Source organism: Lepisosteus oculatus, chromosome 29 (genome assembly GCF_040954835.1).
Source record: "Lepisosteus oculatus isolate fLepOcu1 chromosome 29, fLepOcu1.hap2, whole genome shotgun sequence".
In the NCBI taxonomy this organism is placed as follows: Eukaryota; Metazoa; Chordata; class Actinopteri; order Semionotiformes; family Lepisosteidae; genus Lepisosteus; species Lepisosteus oculatus.
The window spans coordinates 8921571-8933539 of NC_090724.1; the positions used below are offsets into that span (position 1 = coordinate 8921571).

Below are 11969 nucleotides of genomic sequence, written 5' to 3' on the forward strand. Positions count from 1 at the left end.
TTCACTAGGACATTTAATAACTAGATTACAAAAACAGTACATGAGAATGGAGTCCATAACGTTCACCTTATCGAAATGCAGTGTGTACAGATGCAGAATATGACTGGATTGGCAGTATTGTGTTCTGTAGTTCCAGCAAGAGAGATTTATAGAGCGGTGCTCTCCACTCTGCAGTCCGCAGTGTACTTTCAGAGCACTGTGTGTTGAAAACACTTGAACATCACCCTCACTTTCTTTAAGGGGTTTAGCTCTTGTTCTTTACTTGCCATTGTTGTTGTATTTCACTTACAAATATTTCCACAATAGTTGTGTGGAAGGCGGTTTGTGTCATATTACGAGGTACTAGCAACAACAACACTAGCAAACGAAATGCACAAGAAGAAGAAAAAGGAAAAGTTGTCAGTTGAGGGAACAATACTGCCACCTGAAAGGGCCCGAGTTCTCTGAGGTGCTGTGCTTTCCCCTGTTCCCAGTTCTAACTCACCAGTTCAGCCTGCTTGCCCAGTCAGCCCCCAGTACTGGTCCGAGTGTGACGCTGCTGCCCCAGCCCCAGTCCCATTGCTCTTATAGACGCTACACTAGGATGTGTCTCAGAAGTCATTACGCAAAACTTTAGCTGGTGTATATCCAAAAGGATTTTTAATTTATTTTAAGAAAACAAAACTCTTTACAGAAATAGAACATTAAAGCAAATACAAAAACCTGTTAATAACAATAATAACTGTAATATGCATGGAGGTAAGGTGATGGCGAAACGTTGCCATGGTTACTGCACACCTGACTCCAGGTGGAAGGCTCATAAAACACAACAAACTCCGACAGTGTCTTGTTCAGCCCGGCAGGGAGAGACACAAGGCATGCAGGAAATCCTCGCGCTCCAGAAACATGCCATTGACACAACTCCAGAGAAAGGGGTGGCCGAGAGAGCTGCCACCCCCTTCCCTTCCGCGTTGTACCCCACTTGTCCTTAACGTGAGAAGAGGAGGACCAGCTGCCTTGTCTGTCAGTTTGCACTAAAAGTCCCGTTGAGCTCAATGGGGAACAATTGTTTTGCACAAGTCCAGGGGGAGGGCGGGGAGGGCACTGCGGGGGGGCGGGGAGTGGGGTGTCGGCGTGTGTGGTAGCCGCCCCAGGCGACGCATTAAAATGCACATTCTTGTTGTGTTTCATGGGAGCTCGCGTGTGGTAGATGAAACAGAGATGGGAGGGACGCTGGGCTGGCGTTCCTCGGTCCTCGCCCCAAGAGGGGGCGGCGAGGGAAAGCAGACCTGACCTCACTCCCCTTCCCCTCCGATCAGGCCACCCTCGGGGGAAGACTCCACCTCCCCCCTGTTTCCCCAGCAGTGTTTTGGGGTACAGTAACTTTTTAACACAGGTCTCTGTTCTCATAGTCCACTGGTGTTTTTTACCATCAGGCCTCTCTTTAATACAGTGCTTCAAGTGACCTGGAGACCTCCTCATCCAGTTCCCTTTTACTTAGATATTATCATTTAAACTCCTAAAAAATCCAAATAATACCTTCAATTTTCATCTGTTAATTTATTTATTTGGCATTTTCCATCATGTGTAATTCCAATATCTAATATCCGGTGTTAAAGTAATGACTCTTTTCACTAATAATCGGCACAGAGAGGGAACCGGCCCCCTCGCCCTGTCCTTCCTGCTCGCTGCCTGACTGGAGCAGTGGCCCAGGAGACACGATTTCCAGGGAGACCTCCGTGCCTCAGGACCCCACAGGTCCAACCCATCTCTCCGTCATCACGGGAATCGGGAGGGAGAAGGGAGGAGGGCAAAGAACTTGTCTTAAGATTTTGTTTAGTTCGAACAAGTACAGCAGAAGTGGGGGGTCACCCCCCTTCCTCTCTGCTGCGATGGTCCTGTGTCCACAACCCACTTCCGATCCAGTCCAAAAATTTGGGGGGGGTGGTCTTATCACAGCAGGGCTGCTTGGAGGCAACCAGGGGCCTGTGGGGACACTATTAGTGCGAGAGGACCAGGTGGAACGAGGGAGGTGAAAGAGAAAACCTGGACTGGATCTCTGGAGGGCTGTGGACACAAAGACGGGGGGGTGTGGCCCACCTGGGAGGAAAACATTCCATGTCTTAACAATTCCCAATCTGAGCCTGAGAGGGGGAAAGGGGGGGTGGGTGGGGGTTTATTCCAAGCCATTACAAAAATTCCCCGTCTCAGACTAGAGCTTTCCTCTCCCTTGTCCCCAGTCCGCCTCTTCCTGCTAATCAGGCCACAATGGGACAGTGCGCAGGGCTCTGTCCAGTCAGACCCCTGCAGTCCCACTGTCCTGTCGGCTTGTTGACGCGCAGTGATTGTACAGAAGCACTTTCGAATGGCCATCCGTAAACCCTGTTTGTTGTTCATTTGGTTATTGTTGTTATTATTTTGTCGTTATTTTTGTTAATATTCTTATTGATATTTTTTATTTTTATTTAAATGCAAAAACTACATGAAAGCCGTAAACAAAAACTTGAATATTTGATATATTTGGGAAAGACGTTTGTTTTTTTGCCACCCCACGGTATGGAGAGCCTGCCGCGGAGAAACTCATCCACCTAACGCTGAGAGGGAAAAGGGTTTTCATATTTTCATATTTTCTGGCATCACAAATAACAAACAAACACCTAAACAGATTGGCCTGCTGGTTAAAAGACTCCACTCAGAGTTCCTGCTCGCAGTCCTGGAGGTCGCAGGTTCGAATCCGGGCTGCGCTGTTGACCAGTAGCAGTGCTGTGAGGTCTGGGTGGGGAGGGGTCAGCCAGGGTCTCCTCAGGTTGACCACACTGCTAAGGGGCTGAGTGCTGTCAGCAGGTCTTGTGCTAACCCCTCCCAACTGACACTAAAGCACCTTCGCTTAGTTAAAAAAGCCCAATAGAACAGCAGCTGGTTTATGTTTACTGTAGTGGTTCATCTCTGATCAGTGTGGAGCTGAGTAATAATTTCCCTCTCCAAACTGGGGCCTGTTCCGATTTTTATAATTAATAATAATATTCAAGTCTCAGTACGTAAGAAGTCAGTAAACGAGTGAATGAATAAGGACCCCAAAGGGGTGAACGGGCTCTCTCTGTGAAGAGAAGGGAGAGGGGGAGCACTCTGGGGCTGGGGCTGAGGCGACTGGTCCAGAACCAGAACAAGCCCGTTCCTGCCCGCTGTCCCTGCAGGGTGTAACCGGGCCTAGGTTGGTAGAGGGTTCCCCGGCTCTCAGGCTCAGACAGAACGACCCGGTCTATCCCATGAGGCCCTGTTCTGTGTTTGGATTGTCTGTGGTGTGGGGGGGTGTGGACGAAGAAGGGGGGATTTTGCACTTTTGGCTAAAAGAAAAGAATAAATGTATTTCTATTGTATAAGAGACCACTAAATCAGTATAGTCCGAACTAGAATTACTTCCAGGGTTTTTCTTTTTTTTTTACTAAATATATCCAAATATCTCTGGCGTCCTGGTTTAAAAAAAATCTTTCTATAAAAACAACCCTGTGTGGTGTGTGCCTTTCAGTGTGTGTATTTGCATACATTTACGACTAAAAGCAAGCTGGGTGTGTGTGCAGGAGTTATAGAGAGACAGAGAGGAAGGGGATGGGTCGGGGGGGGGTTGCTGTCTTTCTGTAAATATTTGGACATTTCTATAGAAATGAATAAGAATCACTGTACTGCAGAGACTAGTTACTGAGCTTCAAAGTGGATAATGATGAATTATCCGCACAGTTCAAGATGTGCAACTTAGTACGAATACAGACAACACAAGCAGATGTTCTCTGGAGCAGCAGAAAAGTATTCAAAGAGTGTAACACCACACCATCCCCGTGTGACCCCATATGCCTGAAGGAACAGTCAGTAAAATCTGTTTTAATAATTATAATTATCCCAAAGGATAAACCGTTTCAGTTGGCTCACGCCCACTCTGAATGTTAACTCTGACACTGAGCCCTGAAATGTCAGTGTGTGCACTCCCAGGTGTAGTCTGCGCTGTCTTAAAGGAAGGAAAATAGAAAAGGGAGTCCAGGGACACTCAGGCACGGGGTCAGATGAAGTGGCACTGCTTCAGACCCAAAGCCTGGAAACATCTCAGGCGAACAAAAACACGCACTCACTCGAAATATTGGGTTTCCCTTCACATGATGTCCTGCTGATGTGTTTCAGACTATACATTTCAAAGTTGCACTGCATTTTTTCACTTGTTTTAACCTGTTATCAATCGCTCTGTTGTTCTTAAAAGCAATCGCTTGCGTGCCCAGCAGCACCAATGTGGACATCCCTGCAGAAGTAGCCGCTGAACCAACAGATCACACCTCACGCACCAGCAGGTGGCAGTCTAGCACCTATAACAGCGCCAGGGCAGGCATTTTGAGATTTTTCTCTGTTTTGCCTGAAGGAGGAAAACTCCTGAAATGCGTTGGAGAAGAAATAATCTACAGACAATTTCAGACAGGTGGGAGGGTTGAGAAGTCTGAACATGGAAAACAAATACAAATCCTGGCTTAAGACACAGGACTTGAACATAGTAGACACTGACCGTCCCTACATACGTTTCTGAAAATATACGCTTTTGTGCTTAATTCCATATTATGATCAGTTTTGTAAAATAACCAGTTGAGCAAGTTTTCTAAAAACATCTTTCAGGTACTTGGGAATAACCATGTCTAATCTGCAGATGCACAATTTGCATCTGGGAAATACGAACTCTGGAGGCTGAAAACACATCAGTCTCCAGAGACAGATGAATATATTTTATTCACAAATACCAGTAAGATAACAGCCTCACACAGGCTCACGCTGCCTCTCGCATCCAAAGCTTAAACAAAGGAAACAACAGGACTCTGACCTGCATCTTTTACTGCTCAGAGGAAGAAGAAAAGTTGAATTCCACACTGAACAGTGGAAGGAAGACAGACAGCGTTGTGGCTGTCGGCCCTCATCACAACACACAGCAGTAACAGACAGAAGAAACAGGCACTGAGAAGGAGGCTCAACAGCCAAAATGTTGTGTTTGTTCTCCGCTTCAGCGTGGAAGTGTCCTGCACTTGTTTCTTTACAGCCAACGCACGGAGACACAGCTCCCCACTGGAACGTCTTTTAGTTCTCTACAAATACAATCAGAAAATTTCCAAATGCTTCCAAGGCGCTCAGCCCTGTAAACTAGTGGACATGGAGAAGATGTGCTTTATCTCCTAACATTTACCCCCACTCTCAAAATTTCCGCTCTCTCCTACTCCTACTATCGACGTCAAGGCGAGGCGGCAGGCCGGAGTCAGTGCTCATTAACCCCAGAGCAGCTCTGGTTACCACGCTCCCTTCACGGACATTACAGACCAGCCCTGTTCAAATTCTTAATACGTTTATAATTGCATTACATCAGAACAAATTACATTACAGTGTTCTGATGCAGTGTGTGTCTACTTGTCGGTGGGGCTCTGCATGCGTGTGTATATGTTACACTGAAACTCAACATTTCCTACATAGAAGCCCTTGACATTGTCCCTGTTTTTACGGAATTCCTTATCCCCAATATCCGACGGTCATCCAGTTCCTCCGATACAGCCACTGCAAGGTCCCGTATCCCAGATTGACATGCTGAGGTACCTAGTTTTGGGATATTTATAGATTTCAACCAGGGCAGGAAGGTGGCGCAGTGGTGAGCATTGCTGCCTCACATCACAGGGCCCCGGGTTCAGTTCCTGGGGTCCTGTCTGTGTGGAGTTTGCATGTTCTCCCCATGTTTGCACAGGTTTCCTCTGGGTGCCCTGGTTTCCTCCCACAGTCCAAAGACATGTTGGTGGGTTAACTGACTTATGGGAAATTGGGCCCGGTGTGAGTGTGTGCTTGCTGGCATCTTTCAGCCCTGTGATGGACTGGCGTCCTGTCCGGCGTGTGTCCTTCCTTGCCAGGATAGACTCCAGCTCTGGCAGGATGTGAGAATCAGCCCTGAACGTGATGTGTCAACAGTGAGCTCCACAGGCTGAATTCTGGGTTTTCAGCCTCAGATCAAGTCCCCTGTATCTCAGTTCGTATGGCTTCAGTGGTAAAAGAGGGGATGAAAGCCAAAAACGAGTCACCAGACTCTAGTGCAGTAGACTTAGAAGGTGGAGTGAAGACAAGGATTCGTTTTTCATGCACTATTTCCTCATCTTCATCTAAGCTGGGTTGAGCTGGAATTCTGCTTTGACCCTTGATTCACCCTGCAGATCTGTTCACACCTGTGGTGTCTAATACAGGTAAGTGTGAGAGCTGGGGGTCAGCTCCCCTGTAGCCCCACTTCCCATAATCACCTCTTTGTATCCCCCCTCTAGCCTGGGGTCCCATAGGGCCCCCCGGGAACACGTCCTCACCCCACCCCCCTCGCCTACGCTGCCCTGCCCCCCGGCGATCCTGCTCCCGAGAGAATCGGGGCGAGGCGCCTTTAAACCACTGCAGTAAAAAACACAAAACTCCGCAGTCATTAATATGCAAAAATGCAAATGAGTAGGTAATTAAGAGCCTGAGTTCTCTAGAGACTCTTTGATTGCTAATGAATTCTAATCTGCCAGGAAGGGGGGAGGGGATGAAAAGGAGGAAGAAAGATTGAAAGAAAGGACAGAAGAGCAAAATTTGGGGTGCAAAGCTCCGACACACCTCCTCTACGCACAGAGACACATGTTCAAACTGTAACCTGGGATCACTGCTTCACATGGCTGAAATAATCACATACGTCACCTACAGACAAGACACCCCGATGAGCATGGAAAAACGCACAATGTTTTGTTTGTGCTCATAGTCTGTCAGTCATTCCTGCTTGGCACCCGGGTGCAGTCCGGTGTAGGAGCTTGGCTGCACGCTTCACCAAGAGGAAGCCAGGACGAGGCAGAGGCAGACGCGGGCGAAGTGCAGGCGCTGTGGAGAAGAGTGGCACATCTGTGCAAGGCTCTGGCAAGGCCAGGATTATCCACTACACAGCAGAGCACTGCAGAGCACCGTATATTGATATGGGAACAGCATTCCGACAGGATGGAAAGCCCTGCCTACTGCAGTATCTGAAGCATCACTGACTGACAGTGAGAGCTAGCTGAACGGTAATTAACACCCAATCCAGAGGAGGTATGCCAAATTGTCACTCCGCAGTCAGACACCCCCGGCATCCAGCTGCACACGTGGGAGCACCACAGGGCATGGTGGGACACGGTGACCTCTGACCTCCCCAAGGAAGGGGGCCAGGTATCTTGGCAGGAAGTGAGCTGTAGCAGCAGCACCGTCACCGAGTGCCAGTGAAGTCATCTCAGCAGTTTGTGAGCAGTAACCCTCACCCTCCCACAAATTACAAACACACACAGCTGTCATTGTTATTCCTCTGCTCCCCTGACACCCCGCCATCTCTCCCCCATCCCCCTCTCCACAAACCCTTCTCCTTGTCTCTCTGCCCTCACTTCTCCTTCCCTCATCCCTCCCATTGCTTCTCCCCTCTGCCCGTCTCCTGCTTGATTCTCCCCCATTGTTCCAAAGCCCAAACCCAGATCCCCAGCAGGCCAAGGTCTGTGCTGGACACTTATTCCGCTGCGCTAGGTGGCGCCTGGGTGTTCTGGCTATTGAAGACCTGACTAATAAATTGTTACCTGAGAAAATTTACCTTCACTGCAGTACAGAAGTGACTGGCAATGTCTACAAAAGGGAAATGAGAAATGCAGCTGCTGCCAGGGTGGGTTTTCTAGGTGTTAGGCTGCCTCTTGGACAGCTCTTCTGAAGATCCCGAAGTTGTATTCCTGAACTGAGCTGGAGATCCGCCTTCGCCACCAGCCTTTTCCTCTTTTTCAGATTTTTTTCCTCTGTGCTCTCGGCCCTCCCCATCTGACCAGTCCCTCATCTCTCCGGACTCCTGCTTCTGCCCCACGCGTGAGCTCGACAGGAGTCCAGGCTCCGGAAACAACGATACTCAGCGTCTGCGATTCTGCAACCCACCTGGGGTAGCTGCACACGTATAAGAGCCCTGGGTGCGAATAAGCGTTTGGTTTGCATGGTCCCCATTCTGGCTCTCTCCTGTCCAGGCCCAGTCTATAACCTTTCCCACCTCTAGCGGGCCTGTAACCTCTCAGCCCCCTGTGCCAAACTCCGCGCTCTCCCCCCCCCCCCCCCCCCCAGCTCACTTTCTCGCTCTCCTCACCGCAGCGCAGCGAAGCGGCAGCACTGAGGTGCCTCGGTTTGTCAACAGGAAGCCCGCCTGCTCTGTGTACTGTACCTGCAGCGTGGGCGGCAGCGCAGGGGCAGCCCAGAGAGTCGGCGGAGAAAAGTGGGACTCCAGGAAGGCGGGGGCGTCGGGCTCTGTTTCGGGGGTATACCCTGGGAGGTCCCTCTTACACAGTCCGGCCCCAGTCGCCCACCAGCACAACTTTTAACACCTAGTAGATCCCAACTGGCAAAGCCGTGGGTTGTCCAATACTCCAGTAGTTTCTTTCTCTGTGATTTCTGGCCTGTAAGGACTGATGTCTAATACCAGCAGGCAGGCTCTATAAAACCAGAGGTTCATGCAGACGAGTAGGCGTTTCAGCAGAAAAGGCTGGTTTAGTTTTTCTGCAGTTCCGGAGACAGAGGTGGTTGTTCTTCTAATAAACCCAAGCACAAAATACACATACCCCTCCCCCCCAGACAGAGACGAGAGCAGCCAATCACACACCCAGCCTGCATGTCTCTGGAAGGTGGGAGAGGAACAGAAACCCCAGGGAACACGGAGAGAACATGTGACCTACATACAGACAGACGTCCCAGGCTCATGTATGTTCTTACTGGATTAAGGTGTTGACAGCAAACAAGCAGGCAGGACAGGCCAGATGGGCTCCCTTCCCTTGTAGAGCTTGGAGAAATCCCACCGTCTGCGTTGCTTTCCTAGAAATGGATGAGAAAATTGGTGCCTGGTCAGAGATTTGGACTGTCTGGAAGTTTCCTCACCTTCCTCCACTGGGCTTAATTTCAGGTAAATACCAGCACAGGGAGCTAAATGCAGAGCTAAGAAAAAACTGTTCAGTTCACAACAAGCAAGGTGCAGCCCTCGGTGCTTGCAAACGTGCGTACGCAGATGCACAGTGTTTGTGCATCTTTCCTTCTCTTTTATGGGTAAAGTCAACTGTAAACCACAAACTCAAACATGATTTCAGATCATTCTTATTATCACACCATCACAGATTTGTAAACACTCACAGCAAAAACACTAGGATTAAAATTAATTACTCTGAGTGTTTACTCTTCTTAACTCTCGATTCTAACTGTGGGAATCTTAATATTACATGGTGACCGAGTGATTGCTCCCTATTGTAGATGTCGTAGTCAGACGTACAAATAAGGTGGATTTTACTGAGGCACATGGAATTAAGGGCTCTGTGTTCAAACAATGAAAGAAAGCCTAAGACAAGCTTTCTGCTGTGGTGACTCTCGCTGAAGTGAAGTTCTGTGCTGTGCTGCTGGGACAAGCAACCCCAGTTCTAACAGGACTGCAGGGTTCCCTGGTTTTCATTCTGAATCAGGTGGTTAAGGACGCAAACCACCTGTCCTGTCTTTAGCACTTGACAACAGAAATGACCAGAGCACCCTGCAGGCCAGTGGCCCTCCCCTGTACACGAGGTCATGCAGGTGCCCAGAGTCGCCTGCCGCTGTTCGGAGAGGACACACACAGAATTCATTTCCTTACTCGTCCCGCAATCTTAGATGATGTGTTAACTGGCGCAGACAGGCACTTAACTGACTGGCTGACCAATGAGAACACAGCATTGCTCACAGTCTTATGTCTCTCAATCTAATAATTGTCCGAGCAGTCATCATTCAAGTAATCAGAGAGATACAGGCAGCTGCACTATCTCCTTATAAGTCCAGTATATTATTTTCTATGCATACAAACAGTTTTACTCTTCTCCGTTTTAGAATTCTGACCATTTTGCTCAGTTTTTACCTGAGGATGAAGTTACTGTTGGGCTACCAAACCCAGTGGGCTGGGACTGTGCTTGGACAGTCTCTGCCTGACCCATGCTAGCACCCTGGTGAGCAAACGACTCGGTAGCTCAGATAAAAATTTAAAAATCGAACTCGAAATCTGAAACCAAGAGCAAAGACTGGCGAAAGCCCAATGTTTATCAGTGAGGAAAAAATCACCTGAAAATCTCTTGCCAACCTGAAATTACTTCAACGGTAACAAAGAAAAGTTTGTCATAAAATTGCCACGTACTGAAATTGTTCAGTGATGGGGGGTTTCCTGGCCTAGTTTCTTGCCCCCCTGCGCCCCCCCACCCAGATGACACAGACAGGATGACAAGCAGAGACAGTGAAGAGGGACGAATTTGAGCGAACTGCTCCTCTCTCTCTGTCTCTTTCAGCTCGGCTTGGAGATGCGCTCTGCGGTTTTGCAGTAAGCAGAGGCTTCCTGTAGACTGAAGGTGAGCTGGGGGGGCGCTGGGTGTAAGGGCAGGTAGTGTAAACCGCAAACCCCAAGACACAGCGGAACAAAGGTGTCAACTGCAGCTCCAGCTCTGTGCAAAGACAGCAGTCAGAGCAGAGAGCACAGCGTGCACCCAGGCTGTAGGCCCCCGGCGCTGGTCACTGACGCCCATGGGACCTGAGCTCAGACTCGCTCCTCGCCGCCCACACCGCACGCAGGCACAGTGCAGGCCTCAGTGACCCGCGGCTGTCGCGCCGGGGCGGCCCACTGCATCAGAACCCTGGAGGGGCCCGGGCGCCGCGCTCCTCGCACCAGCCCCCCGCGGGAATCGCCCGTCACCGCGACCGGGGGCGCCGCTGACTTGCGCTGCAGTAGAAGTGAATTCAGCGCTTCTGTGCTCCGTCTGTGCGCGGTGCTGGTCCCTGCTTCAGCGGGAAGAAGGGGAGCTAATGGCAGCTCGTGTAAAAGTGTTCGTCGGTTCGCACCTGCTGCGGAATTCCTGCTAGATTTCTTGTGATAAACGATCGCCCCAACGTGCTTTTCCAACTGCAGTGCGGGACAATGCTGTTGGATTTCATCGCCTCACATTATTCGCACCTTTGCTACATCAGTGCTGCTCCTGCTGTCCAGTGACTCCTGGACACTCCTGGCAGAACAGCAAAACACCACACCTAGCGGGTCTCATGAGACACAAACGCGTTGCACAACTTCCTTTCACTGTGTTGCTGCGCCTCCAAACAAATATTTAGAAAACAGTCAAATATCTCCGCGAGGCTGAAATATTGAAATGCTGTGCTTATTTCCATGGCAAATCGAATCCAGTGGCACCCTGAATATCTGACTGGGAAAAGTTTTTTTTTATATTGAGGAAAAAACTTGCTTGTCACCTACTTCATCTTAAGTGCTTCTGTGCTGCGGGCTCTGACAACTGCCTTTCCCCCGACTAGGATATCCTGGGCTGAAGGCGTCTGGCGGAGAGGGGGGGGGCGCCTCAGGGTACCGGAATAGGCGGGCGTGCAGCCCAGAACTAATCAATACTGTGGCTGCTCACACTTATTTGCATCCCCAACAGGTGCTGGAGTCCGTTGGCCTGACCCACCTGGCTCTGGCCCTGTTAAGAATCTAAAACATAGCACAGAAAATACGATTCAGAAATAAGCGACGAATGGTGGGTTTTTGTTATTCAAACCTGAACGGAGCGCAGGTGTGCTGAGCTCTGAGCCGGGGAGGGGGGGGTGCCGCCGCAGGGATGGGAGAGTAGCTCCCGGCGCCGGCGGGACAGAGGCTGGACCTCACTGCTCCTCGGAGAGTCGAGTAACACCTTCCTCAGCCAGGGCCCGGAGTCCGTCAACTGAACACACATATTATTATTATTATTATTATTATTATTATTATTATTATTATTATTATTATTACTATTATAACTATTATTATTATTTCCTTCTCGCTTTATCTTAGAGTGCGGTGGGCCTGCCTTCTAAAAACCAGACAACATTTTAAAATCTGAAATCACCTCACTTGGCTGGGCATTTTTTTTAAAGATTTGGGCTTTTTTTTTAAAAAGCAGAGACAG

The 11969-nt window shown here is 49.4% G+C and overlaps 1 protein-coding gene across 19 annotated transcripts in view; it reads right to left on the reverse strand.

Annotated features, from left to right (window-relative positions):
- LOC107079658 (uncharacterized) overlaps window positions 1-11969 on the reverse strand; it is a 33035-nt gene that overhangs the window by 19477 nt on the left and 1589 nt on the right. For 6 of the 19 annotated variants that reach the window (XR_011183991.1, XR_011183989.1, XR_011183988.1 and 3 more), the window contains exons 2-3: window positions 11586-11747; window positions 8758-8856 (exon numbers count right to left, since the gene is read on the reverse strand). Coding sequence is in view for 8 of the 19 variants with exons in the window: in XM_069186002.1 (XP_069042103.1) it covers window positions 8758-8856; window positions 11586-11747 (261 nt within the window). In the remaining 11 variants the exon portion in view is untranslated. The other 13 variants (XR_011183996.1, XR_011183990.1, XR_011183995.1 and 10 more) reach the window with 13 other exon arrangements.